This window comes from Sphaerodactylus townsendi, linkage group LG16 (assembly GCF_021028975.2).
Source record: "Sphaerodactylus townsendi isolate TG3544 linkage group LG16, MPM_Stown_v2.3, whole genome shotgun sequence".
Classification (NCBI taxonomy): domain Eukaryota; kingdom Metazoa; phylum Chordata; class Lepidosauria; order Squamata; family Sphaerodactylidae; genus Sphaerodactylus; species Sphaerodactylus townsendi.
The window spans coordinates 20,713,225-20,727,104 of NC_059440.1; the positions used below are offsets into that span (position 1 = coordinate 20,713,225).

The 13,880-nt window shown below is 48.1% G+C and overlaps 1 protein-coding gene across 1 annotated transcript in view; it reads right to left on the reverse strand.

The window, feature by feature from the left end:
- Window positions 1–13,880, reverse strand: part of ESPN (espin) — a 100,603-nt gene that overhangs the window by 50,952 nt on the left and 35,771 nt on the right. Inside the window, exons 3-7 of the mRNA XM_048519181.1 lie at window positions 10,284–10,470; window positions 8,505–8,687; window positions 8,102–8,233; window positions 3,620–3,827; window positions 2,149–2,420 (exon numbers count right to left, since the gene is read on the reverse strand). Coding sequence (XP_048375138.1) covers window positions 2,149–2,420; window positions 3,620–3,827; window positions 8,102–8,233; window positions 8,505–8,687; window positions 10,284–10,470 — 982 coding nt within the window. The remainder of the gene's footprint in view (window positions 1–2,148; window positions 2,421–3,619; window positions 3,828–8,101; window positions 8,234–8,504; window positions 8,688–10,283; window positions 10,471–13,880) is intronic.

Genomic DNA, 13,880 nt, shown 5'->3' on the forward strand with positions numbered 1-13,880 from the left:
ATAAGGTTGAGAGAAACTTTGTTCTGGCCCCGTTATGAAGGAAGCAATAATACAGAACACGGTGTACAGTTTCTGCGGTTTTCAGTGTACAGCTGCAAAAACATTCACTATGAGGAGTTCTGGAGCCTCTTCCATCCCTCAAAGCAGAAGGAAGCACATTGCATCCGGCCAAAGTGATGGCACATCGATGCTCCGGGTCAGAAAGAGAGGGCAAATATCTGGCCACGCCTAGGCGGGAAAACCTGTATGGGAGCTGGGAGCTGAAGAATGAAAATTTTAAGAATCTGGGCTAAAAGTGGAAAATAAACAAACAAAATGATCATGCACACCCCCAGTGTGGTGTAGCGATCGGGGAGACCCAGGTTCGAATCCCCACCCTGCCATGGTAGCTCATTGGGTGACCTTGGAGGAGTCATGATCAGCTTAGCCTACCTCAGAAGGTTGTTGTGAGAATAAAATGGAGGAGAGGAGAATGACATTTGGGTCCCCAGTGGGGAAAGACATGGTATAAATGAAATAAAAATCAAATCAAATAAGCACTGTTGTGGAAGCCTTAAGTTGTCAGGGATTTTTATTGAAGTTTTCGACTGGGTCATTCCTTCACTAAGCTTTTCAAAATGCAGATCCCCACCCCCCCCACCCCCCGCCCCGGTCATTTCCAACATTACAATTTTGGGTGTAAACCTTCAAAACTAAGGTTGCCAATTGGCAGGGGGAGGGAGGAAGAGGTTTAATGTGGAGAAGCAGGCAGATGAAACTTTTCATGCCAAGAGGTAAATAACATCGCCTTATAATCGCCCCAGATCAAACTGATATTAAAACAACAACTAAAAGGACCCGTTTAAAAGTTGGCCACCCAGATCCAAGTTGGCCACCCAGATCCAACCCACAACAGACACCTGGTGAGATAGGTGAGGCTGAGAGAGCTCTGAGAGAACTGTGACTAGCCCAAGGACACCCAGTGGGAATGTAAGAGTGGGGAAACAAATCTTGTTTCCCAGATAAGAGTGCACCGCTGACGTGGAGGAGTGGGGAATCGAACCTGGTTCTCCAGATCAGAGTCCACCTACTCTTTGCCACTACACTGTATGGGAACCCACAGCTGGTGAGCAGCCCAGAACTTTTAGATTGGCATTGAACTGGCAGCTGTTGCCTGGGTCAACGGAGCACTTCTGGCTTCAACTCTGCCAGCCGGTTTCTGGGGTCCTGGATGGCAGGACATAAATCCCACACCAGGAGTCCAAACTCAGCTTGACTCACCTGCAGCGTCATGCCCACCCCCACCCCACATTGCTTGCAGTCTGGGAGCTGTCAGGACGGGATAATTACGACCGCAAGGCACCGGCTGTTTACAAAAGGTCTCCTGGCCCGTTGAGCAGGGATCTGGCACAGGGCCGAGAGGAAGAGTCCGGGTGCTGAGCCTGCACATTCAGTGGCATTCTTGAGCCATCACTAATGCTGCTGTCAAAGCGGTGAGCAATTAAACAAATTACAAACCGAGCCGTCTCTTCCCGAACGGCAGTCATGGGGAGGCAAGGTGCACGGAGAAGCGAAGCCCAACAAGCTGCCCATTGTTCCTTCCCACCCTTCCCGCACCAGCCCAGGGAGGCCAGACTTCATCACCACCCTACGGCAACAGCAGAGATGAACAGCGGAAGAGCCGATCAGGCTTGGAAAATGCAAAGCCAAAAGAGTTTGGATTTATACCCCATTTTTCTCTCCTGAAGGAGACTCAAAGGGGCTTGTAAGCTCCTTTCCCTTCCTCTCCCCACAACAGTCACCTTGTGAGGTAGGTGGGACTGAGAGAGTTCTGAGAGAACTGTGACTTGCCCAAGTGTCACCCAGCAGGAGTGTAGGAGTGCGGAAACACATCTGGTTCACCAGATAAGCCTCCGCCACTCAGGTGGAGGAGTGGGGAATCAAACCCAGTTCTCCAGGTTAGAATCCACCAGCTCTTAACCACTACACCACACAGGCTTTCTAGAGGAACCCCAAGGCAGACTAAGTCAGCTTCTTCTAGAGTTCCCACTGCATTGCCCCTTGCAGCAAAATCTGAAGCAAATTCAAAAAGCTCTGCTTGGGCAAAACACAGCAGAGGGCTTCCGAGGGAAGCTCAGACGGTGAATGTCTTGAGGGCCGGAGCCTTACCTCTTTCTTGAGCGCTTCGCTCTCCACGTGGCGGAGGTTGTTCTTTGCCTGCACGTAGATCTCTGCCGTGTGCTGCACCTCTGGCGGGTTCGGTGCCGGGTAGCCAGGAGGAGGAGGGAGCACCTTGGAGTTGGGGGGCGGGGGAGGTGCCGGGAAGTTTGGAGGTGGTGGGGGAGATGCTTCATCGCCTGTCTTGCTGTGCTCTGGCGCTATGTCCGGATTGAGCATGTCCATATAAGTCTGCATGTCCGTGATTGTCGTCTCAGGAACCCCTGCAGCGAGCAAGAGACAGAACAGGGCTGGCTGACACAAGTGCGGAAATCTCCGGGTCACTGAGGCCATGATGGCTTGCTACGGCATATCTGTGCATTGCTGGATATTGCACTTACGTAGCGCTATAGAGAGCCAGTGTGGTGTAATGGTTGAAGTGCCTATGATCCATGAGATCCTGGTTCAAATCCCCACTCCACCATAGAAGCTTGCTTGGTAGCTGTCAGCCAGTTACACATTGTCAGTTTGACCTACCGCAGAGGGTTGTTGTGAGGTTAAACCAGGGGTAGGGAACCTGCGGCTCTCCAGATGTTCAGGAACTACAATTCCCATCAGCCTCTGTCAGCATGGCCAATTGGCCATGCTGGTAGGGGCTGATGGGAATTGTAGTTCCTGAACATCTGGAGAGCTGCAGGTTCCCTACCCCTGGGTTAAACTGATGTAGGAGATTGATATGTGCTGCTTTCACTTCCCATTTGGGGGAAAGGCAGAGTGTCAACGAAGTAAACAAAACACAGCAGTCTCTTGCAACTTATTACCCTGTATGTATAAGCCAGTCTAGTTGCTAATAGTTTCTACAGCGTGCAGGTCTTCAGTCTATAGCTTTAGAGCTAAATGTGGTGAAATACAGAACCAAATACAGCTCCCAAACAGAAAACGAAACATTTGGTAAAGTACACTGGGGAAGTAGGTAGGTTTCCTGGAATAACCGGAATGTGAAGGGAATGGCAGGCAAAGATTTTTGTGGCACGAAAGAGCTTCCTATTAGACCAATAAAGGCTTCCAAGAACACGATTTATTTTACTTGTGAGTCTGGGGGTGTCTGTGGGTATCCCCTTTTTGGAGAGACCCTGATGCTATATTTTCAAGCATTATGTAAAAAAAAAAACACCTTATTTTAATTTACAAAGGCTTTTCTGGGTTTAATCAGTTGTGGGGGTTTTTTGGCTATTTTTAAATCCCATGCTTCTGTTTTTGTGCTATTACACTATTAATCCTGTGCAAAAACCTTGCCTGCAGGTAAGTACACAGAGAAAAATCATACAATGTCAAAAATAAATTAATGTCACCACAAGGTGGTGCTGTTCCCTTGTGCTCACTATCTTGGCCTCAGCGTCCTTCTCTCTGGTTTGGACCAAAGAGACAAGGAGAGAATGAGAAAACGACTGACCCCACTCCCTGCTGCCCCAGAGCTGCTTACGGGTGCCTTGGCTGTTCCTTTTCTCCCCAGTACTTGATTGGCTGGAGTTGCAGGAGTCATAGTTGGAAAGGGTGCTGCTCGGGGACCCAATGTCGAAGTGAGGCTGTGGAGCAGACATAGTTGTGTTGGGAGATGACATGCCGGAGTCGGGCTGCTTGAATTCCAGGTCGGCGGAAGGGTCTCGGGAAAGGACCCGATGCTCCACGCTCTGCAAGATACAGTTAGAAATAGGCAATCACAACTGCAGAATCAGTGAATGCTTGTGAACCTTTGGCTAGATGCAGTAAATGCTATTGCAGGGATCCTCAATGCGGTGCCCAAGGGGGGAAGGGCAATAGTACCCACCAGCACCTTTTCTAGCATCCGCCAAGTTCATTTTGTTCAGCAATGCCTGGAGTAGGATCATAAACATGGTCCTGAAATGCTTTACTATTGCTCTCCCTTCACTCAGCCTATCCACGCCCACTGATCTAACACCAAAGAAAACATTTATGAAGAAAAGAACATTTCTTATCAAAGGGGAGTACAAATTCTGATTGGCCAGTGTAGGAAATAAGCTGCTGAACTAGATGGACCTTTGGCCTGATTTGGCAGGAGTCTTTTCATAGGATCGAATCCTAAATATATTGAAGAGTTGGTGTTGAAACCATATTCTTCCAATGTGGAAATTGCCTCCCCCCTCACTTCTGAAAAGGCTCCTCTGACTGAACTATTGGGAGAAACTCAGATCTGAAAAGAAGACAAAGACTCATTCCGCATATGCAGAATAATGCACTTTCAAACTGCTTTCAGTGCTCTTTGAAGCTGTGCGGAATAGCAAAATCCACTTGCAAACAGTTGTGAAAGTGGTTTGAAAACGCATTATTTTGCGTGTGCGGAAGGGGCCAAAGTTTCTAGACTCTAAGAAAATAACTCCAGGTGATTCAACTAACAGAGCCAAGTCACACACTAGGAAGGAAAACAAACCCACCCCAAGATTACCAGCCAATCTGAGCTTCATATATTTATTTGGGATATTTTTATGCCACCTCTCTAGAGTCCTGCTATGCCTTAGATACTGAGCTTAGTAACATATGTGTAAAAAAGATAAACAGCTGGCCCCAGAAGGACCAATGTGAGGCTGTGTACTAGGAAGAAAATTTAATACTACTACTGCACAATGTTATCAATGAAATGAGCAAAGAGAAACTATTGCCCTCATCATGGCAAGAAGCTTGCATAACATTGATACATAAAGAAGGCAATAATGATCCATCACCATTACAATCTTACAGATCCCTTGCACTGTTGAATAAGGACTGTACACTTTTTGCTCCAATAATGTTAGAGCAATAAGGAAATGTGTAACAATTAATTCATATGGAGCTGAGTGGCTTTTACTCAAGAGATTAATGAAAGACAATGTATGCTGCCTAATTAATACAATAGAATGCATGAAAAAAGAAAGAAAGCAGTATTTATATTCCTAGACGCTGAAAAAGCATTTGACAACATAGCTTGGCCTTTTTATTGAAAATGATTGGAAGTTTAAATCATAGCTCAAGATGCATGAATTGGATACAGAGAATCTATGCAAAACAGCATGCAAAGATTTTAATAAATGAAGCGTTAACTGATGGATTTCAAATTGAAAAAGGAACATGTTAAGGAAGTCCATTATCATCACTTTTATTTATTCTTCCACTAGAAGTACTGAGTATTAAAACCAGAAAAGACCCTAAAATTAAAGGCACAAAAGTACCGTATATACTCATGTATAAGTCAAATTTTTTAGCACATTTTTAATGCTGAAAAAGCTCCCCTCGACTTATATGCGGGTCATTAAAAAAATTTTGCGTTTTTACTTTGCCGGCCAGCAGGGGGCGCAGTTTTTATGCTAGCTCCTGATGATACCAGCCAAGTTTGGTGAAGTTTGGGTCAGGGGATCCAAAGTTATTGACCCCCAAAGGGGATGCCCCATCCCCCATTGTTTACAATGGAAGCTAATAGTAGATTTTCCATTTCTGATAATATCCCTCTTAAAATCTAAGTTGGGTTACATTTGGACATACAGATGATGATGAGGAATCCAGTTTTGGAAGATTTTAACTCTTGTGTTTTAGCTTGGTTGCTTGTTGAGCTAAGTTTTTTGTACTTTTAAAGTTATTGTTGATACCATATTGTTCTTGTTGACCCCCTCTTTTCCACTTACAGAGCCAGTTTACTGTTTTTCTTTGAAATAAATATTCAAAAACATTTAACCTAGTGATGCCTCAATTGATGTAATTTTATTGGCATCTATTTTTATTTTTGAAATTTACCAGCAGCTGCTGCATTTCCCACCCTTGACTTATACACGAGTCAATAAGTTTTCCCAGTTTTTTGTGGTAAAATTAGGTGCCTCGACTTATATGCGGGTCGACTTATACGCGAGTATATACGGGGTAGATGGGTAGAGTAACATGAAAAATTCTGCAGATGATTTGGTGCTGACAGATCACAACCCTCCACTTATTGATGAAACACCTAATAGAACAAATGGAAAAATTTGGATTCTTTTTAGGTAATAAAATCAATAGGAAAAAGTCAAAAACAATTATAAAGCTTTTGACAAAGCAGGAAGCTGGAGATATCAGAAGGGCTACAGGTCATGCAGTTATGACAAACCCTGTTAAATATTTGGGAATATAACTGACCAGACAAAACACCACACTATTTAAAGATAATTACAACACACAGCACACAATGTGGGTGAAAATACAAGAGGACCGTCAGAGACGGTCTAAACGAAATGCTTCTTGACTAGGAAGAATTTCTACAATAAAAACGAATGTATTGCCAAAACTAAACTGTCTGTTTTAGATGTTACCAATTTGTGTACAAGGAAAAAACCCTGAAGAAGTGGAAGAAATAGATAAACAAATATGAAATGGCAAAAAGCCGAGAATCAGATTTAAAGTTTGACAAGATGAGAAAAAGAGAGAAGGACTAGCAGTACCTAATATTAACTTATATTATCAACCAGCTGGTCTGACTTGGATTGTGGACCGGATTAAAAATCCAGGTGAAAGACTAATAAACTTAGAAACGGCAGATTTGGAAGAAGGTTTACATAATGACCCATGGATTAAAAATCAGTCAAAAAATACAACACAAAACAGAAGCTGTGTAACTAGAGATGGACTAGTCAGAATTTGGGAATCTACCCGAAGAAGAGTAAGGCCTCCGGTATTCCAAAGTCACTGTGGAAAGCAGTAGTTTAGAATTCAGAATATATAGGCAAGATTGAAGTCTATTGCTAAGGAAGTGCAATAATTTTGCTACGAAACAGGCAACTCTAGCCAGCTTGTCCCACGTTTGATTTTTTTGCACAATTGTGGACTATATTATTATCCCAGACATTCATGCTGATGAATAGATGAACCAGGGACTCATCCACCCTCCAAGCACCTTTTTCTACACATTTCCTCTCCATCTTCTCCAAGGCGTGCCTGTCATTCAGCATGACCGAACGTTGGTCGCTTGTAACACCCCAAGCCCCACCGCAGCTAACATGAAGGCAGAGACCTCCACAGCCAGTCCCCTCCCCACTTCCAGCCCTCCCACCATAGGAAAACCTGACTTACATTGCCCATGATCCCAAAAAACCCGGCAGGCTCATGCCCTCCTCCTTCCCCAGCGTGGCAAAAGCCGGAGGATCAACCTTCTCTGCACCAGAGGCCAGCATAACACAACTGTGCTCGATGGGTCCTTGGGGAATGAGCAAGAGCTGAAACTTGCCCTTCTGTGAGCCCCACCTGGAATCCCTCACCTGGCTACCCCGGTAACACACCAGCTGCCAAGCTCCTCCGGGCCTCCAGGGGCCGCCTAAGTAATACTTGTGCCTCTAAATTGGGAGCTGAGGGACCTGGAATTTATTAGGCGGAAAGTAAAGGAAGGCAAGAAATTGAGGTGAGGAAGGGACAATGCAGCATAGCCCCTGAGCTCTTCCCTGTCCTACATACCCAAAGGCAAGGAGAGGAACTTTGTACCCACTGGTAGCGCATACACACATGCAAGGTTCTCCAACAATGGGCAGCAGAACAAATAACCCAGGCAAACTGGGTTTTGCAGAACTGGTGACAGCTAGTTCCCAGTGGCTTCCTGCCTCGTGTAAGAATAAATCCGGACTGAAGGTTGGTTCACACTGGCATGTATGCCCCTTTGCTGCAACAACAGCAAGGACCGGCTTGCATGTGTGAATGCAGAGTCCTGGATCACTTGTCACATTTCTCCCTCCCTTTAAACACACTCTGTTCCCAAGAAGCCACGTTGACAGACTCCACTGTAAGGAATCCAGTAGTTCACCGCTTGGTCATGACACACTTCAGGCCCGGATTCAGCAATGGCTCCAATCACAACCTCAGCCTGACCTGACATTTCTCTCCTTCAGGACACCCAAAATTGCCCTCTGCCTCTTCCACTGCAACAGTCACACACCCCTCTGTCCCTCTGTCCCCGCACCATGTTCTCCACCGTGCGCAGGTACTTGGCACACTGGGAGTGCCCGTTGTAGTCGGCAAGGTCAGCAGCGGTGTAGCCATCTTGGTCCCGGATGCCCAGGTTCACACCGTTCACTACGAGGATTTGACAGCACTGCAGGGAAGACAAGAAAGACAACACACGGCAATGGGGAGCCAGGGCAGTCCCCGGGTGTTCAGTTGAGATGAACCTTACAGGAGAAAAAATTGGGTTACAACCTCCTCCTCCTCCTCCTCCTCCTCCTCCTCCTCCTCCTCCTCCTCCTCCTCCTCCTCCTCCTTCTTGTCCCATAATCTGCCCCTGAAGACATCCCCCACCAACCCACCTCTCATATCGCAATGGCTTTCCGGTGGAAACTCACCAAGCCAAAGACTTTCAGACTCACCTCCAGCTCGCCGTTTTCAGCCGCGTCGTGCAAAGGGGTCCCACCCCAGTTGTCGGTGGAGATCTCCCCTCCGTGCAGGAGCAGCCAGCTGAGCACTTTGGCGTGTCCTCGGCTGGCGGCAAAATGCATGGCGGTGGCTCCGTCGTCATCCTGCTCCAAGAGGCTGATATCGGTGAAGCTCATCTGCGCATGAAGGAGAGCAGAGCGTGGGTTCAAGGCGCACAAGGCAACAGATGCTGCCGAACACAGAAAGGCTGCCCCTGTCCCTCTCCCCCCCCCCCCACTGCCCCGAAACAGTCTGGTGGGAAGACCAGCTGGGATCCATCTCCCAGATCCATTTCTCAGCTTGGTCCAAAGCAAAATGAATGGCTTAACAGCAAAATTAATTTTTGAAGAAGAAGAGGTTGGATTTATACCCCACCTTTGCCTCCTGTAAGGAGACTCAGGGTGGCTTACAAGCTCCTTTCCCTTCCTCTCCCCACAACAGACACCTTGTGAGGCAGGTGGGGCTGAGAGAGTTCCGAAGAACTGTGACTGGCCCAAGGCCACCCAGCAGGAATGTAGGAGTGCGGCAACACATCTGGTTCACCAGATAAGCCTCTGCTGCTCAGGTGGAGGAGTGGGGAATCAAACCCGGTTCTCCCGATCAGAATCCATCTGCTCTTAACCACTACACCACACTGGCTCCCTTTAATTGCCACCCAAGGTGCAGTGCATTGCTTTGTGTGATTTTGGCTGGTCTTTGCTATTAGACCTCTTGCATAAATGCTATGCCCTTGCCTTTGCTATTAGACCTTTCTGAATAAGTTTGACCAAATGTGAGAAATGGACTCTAATCTGGAAAGCTGGGTTTGATTCCCCACTCTTCCACATGTGCAGCAGATCCTTATTTGATGAACAGCATTTGTTTCCGCACTCCTACATTCCTGCTGGGTGACCTTGGGCTAGTCACAGCTCTCTCCGCCCCCTCCCCCCTCACATGGTGCCTGTTGTGGGGAGAGGAAGGGAAAGGAGCTTGTAAGCCACCTTGAATCTCCTTACAGGAGAGAAAGGTGGGATATAAATCCAAACTCTTCTTCCAGAAATTACAACAGGTCTCCAGGTTACAGGTATTAGTTTCCCTGGACTCTTGACTCTCACTCAGTGAAAGAACTCGATTGCTGGGGACAGGGTCTGCACAAAGGAACGATGGCCCCTCCTAGGGTTGCCAGATCCAGGTCACCATGAATTTGATGTGTCTGCATCAGGGTTGGCATCTCTGGCTTGGGAAATCCCTGGAGGTTTGGACAGTGGTGCTTGGGGAGGGTGAAGTTCTGAGAGGGACTTCAGTGCCAGGGAGTGTGGTGGAGTCTCCTTCTTTGGAGGTTTTTAAAGAGAGGCTGAATGGCCATCTGACAGGAGTGCTTTAATTGGGTGTTCCTCCATGGCTTTGGTTTGTAAACCCCTTTGAGTCTCTTTACAGGAGAGAAAGGTGGGGTATAAATCTAAACTCGTCTGCTGCTGCTTCTTCAAAAGGGCAGCAAACCAAAGCCAGGAAAGATGCACCAGATCCACATGGCCAACCTTGCAGCACCCCTGGCAGTTGACCAAGTGTCATGGCTTGCTAGGAGCTGCCGGCAGCCTGCCAAGAAAGCGACTGCCTACAGGTTCGACCCTCCCTTCTCCTGGACACAGGATATGCCAGTGGAGACAAACTCTTCACACAAACGCCATTCTGAAGCTGCTGACCGCAGGGGAGTCAATTTCCTCCAGCCTAACCGTGAACGTCCGTGTGCTCACCAGCCAGACGATGACAGTGTTGTGGCCCATCTGGGCAGCTGCATGGAGTGGGGTCATCCCATCGTTGGCGCGTAGGTGGGGATCTGCTCCGCAGTCTTTTACCAGGTATTGGACGATTTCCAGGTGGCCTTCCTGGCAGGCTAGGTAGAGGGGCGTGGCACCGTTCTTCGTTTGGGCGCTGATCGAACTGCAAAAATAAAAGCAAAGGGGCGTTCAGGCCCAAGACTTGATTTCTGGCACATACTAGTGCAGACTGACCCTCGGGATGCCCTGAGCAGTTCCCAGCCAAATCGCTTAGTTTTCTTAGGGCCTTTCCCCACTTACCTTAAGCCCCGCGCCACTTGAGGAGAGTAGCGTGGGGTCAGAGAGGGGCGGCGACAGCGCAGCCGCCCCAACGCTGCCGCTGTCGCACCCCCTCAGCGCGCAGCATCCCTGGTGCTCTTGCAAAGGGCGCCTTTTGATGACCCCGCCCGGGCGCGCGGCATAGGGGGGATCCACGAGAGCGGGGAAACGCCCTTAGTTATTTCCGCCTGCCTCCACCGAGCTCAAGAAGAATTACTCCAAAATTTGCATCCTGAAACATTTGCATTTCACAACTCCACATCGTTTATCTGATTTTGAAAAAATTATTTTTTAAACTGCGTTGCCCACGGGCTCTGACCTCCATCTTGGGTTCTGACGGCCCCCCGCCCCATCTTAGCAGGTCATTAAGTTAATCAGCATTGCTTAGGCTAAGCTCCTTCCACCGGCTGTTTTTGGACACTGCAATTGAGCGGTATTTTTAAATAAGCAGATTAGGGAAGTAGTAAACTCACGGGGGGGGGGGGGGGGGCCGCCAGTCTGGTTGCCAACTTCCAGGCAGGGTTTGGGCGGACTATCGGAATCACAACTGATCTCGGGGCTACAGAGATCATTGCCTTTGGAGAAAATGGCTGCTTCGGAGAGTATCCCGTCGATTCTACGCGAAACCCCTCCCCTGATCTCCCGTCCCGTGGGCACTGCCCCAAATGCCGGGGATTTCCCAAGCAGCTCTAGCGACTGGAGACGGTGATGAAGTTCCGGGAACAAAACAAAAACAAAACAGCTCTCGTCCACTTGTGAAAGACGAGGCTTCCAATATTACCACGTGGGTGATGGGGTGGGGAAAACTGAGGGCAGGAACAGGAATCGAGATTATTTAGGGCTTGGGGAAAAAATTGGTCCTTGTACAAAGCTGACAAACTGACTCCGTTAACTGAAGGAGGAAAGGAAGGGAAAATTAAGAAGATATGGACCCCTTTCCTGGACTATATGTTAAAGTAATTGTAAACGTAATTTAAGAATAGTAGAATAGATGGGAACTAATGATAGCAATAGTTTAGAGCAGGGGTCTGCAACCTGCGGCTCTCCAGATGTTCATGGACTACAATTGGCCATGCTGGCAGGGGCTGATGGGATTTGTAGTCCATGAACATCTGGAGAGCCACAGGTTGCAGACCCCTGGTTTAGAGAGATAAGATTTGATTAATTTCCCTGTTTGCTTTCACACGCCTCCAATTATTTGTTATTCTCGTACTGTTAGAAGTTTAGTTACATAGAATAATTATATATATATATTTTCTACTGGAACGCCGCCTCAAATTAGAGGACGAAGAAATGTTTTGCGGCTGATGGAGAGGGAAGTCACACGATCTCGATTGAGCTTCAGAAATGTGTTTGGTGTTTGTCTTTGTTTTTAACACAATGACAAATGTTGATTTTGTAATTTTCATCGTTTTGATTTGATTGGTTGAAACTTAATTTGAAAATCTGTTTTATCGAGATTATTCAGGGCTGATTGGCCCATGCAAAGAAAACTGTGTGGTCGGAGCCCTTCCAGCCGGCCAGTGACCCAGCCTGCAGTGTGAGAGAGGTGATTCTTGGACACTGAATTGAAAGTAGTCCAATTCTCAGAAGAAATCCAAAAACAAGGGCGAGACTCAATGAGGTGTGTTCTTAACCTGGATGCAAAGGACACGGGGCGGGGCTTCCGTGGCGCAGTGGCTCAGAGCAGTGGACTCTAATCTGGAGGATCAGGTTTGATTCATTGCTCCTCCACATGAACTGTGGGTTCTTATCTGGTGAGCGGGGAAACAAAACGGGTTCTTCAGAACAGAGCCTGCCACTCACGTTGAGCAGCAGGGAATCAAACCCAGTTCTCCATTACTCTTAACCACTATACCACGCTGGTTATTTCATTGAAAAAGTTCAAGACAGAAGCCACTGAAAGCATAACTGAAGTTGTCCTGATGATATCATTTGGCGAGCCACTAGCAATACATTATGGTGCCCCATCTATTTGAGAAGTTAATTGTATGGCTGTGGGCAGTGGTGGGATGCAAAAATTTTAGTAACAGGTTCCCATGGTGATGGGATTCAAACTGTGGCGTAGCGCCAATGGGGCTGGGCGGGGCACGACGGGGGCGTGGCCGGGCATTCCGGGGGCGGGGCATTCCGGGGGTGGAGCTGTGGCAAGGACTCAGCTGCTGCACCGGTCCTTGGACGGGAAATGAATGCACGCAGGCGCAGGCTGCCACGCACGCCGGTGCACCTCCTGCTAGACTGCTTCAAGTTCTGCATGTTACTGCTGAGAGGAGGGCGTAGCGAAGGCAAAAATCACGTGGCAAAATCACCAATTAGTAACCCCCTCTCGGCACACACAAATAATGAGTAACCTACTCTTGGGAACCTGTGAGAACCTCCTGGATCCCACCTCTGGCTGTGGGGCAGGGGGTGGTGGTGGTGGTTAGGGGTAGTAGTTAGAGGTAGGGGTTAGAGTTGGTGGTGGTAAAAAAAAAACACAGGCTGGCTTTCAGAGGCATGTTCTCTTTTCCCATTTTTTTTTGGGGGGGGGCTCCTTACTGAATGCGACTGCCAGATTTGAACTCGGCCGTGAACCTTCGGGGTCAGCCCCAATTGCCTCACACAAGTCGGCGATTCAGGCTTCGGCATCACAGCAGTTGCTTTATTAAGCAATCAATAAATGCCTGTTTAATATTTCAAAGAGGAGCAGCAACACATGCTCAGCTCGGCTGTCAGAGGAGATCCCGGGGCCCTTCAATAATTCAGCGCTGTAACTCCAAGAAGGGTGGTAGGAGGCCAGGCACTCCAGGTGGAGCGGCAGCAACCGTGCCCCCTCCCCCACTTCAGGCAACTCCAAGAAGAAGTCCTCTCTTTTATGTTTCCTGCTGTTCATCCCCTAAGACATGGATGCTTCTGGCACGTACGGCACAAATGCCACATGCAGGGGTGTATCTGTGCCAAACGTCATCCAGGGCAAACACTACTGGCTCACTCTCACAGGAGTTTGGAGCCAGCCGGCCATTCAACGCTAGGTTCGGCTTGGCTGGGACCAGTTTGAAACTGCAGGCTTTGAGCCAGTGGTGGGATCCAAAAATTTTAGTAACAGGTTCCCTCGCCAGCCCCACCCCCCCTCAGCAAAAGGGGCAGAGGCATACCTAGGCAAACCTGAGACCTGGGCAAAACCTGAGTTGGATGCCCTCCCCATGGGCAGCCACCCCACCAGGACCCCCCCAATTTTTTTTGCACCAGGTCATTTCAAAATCATCATCACATTAT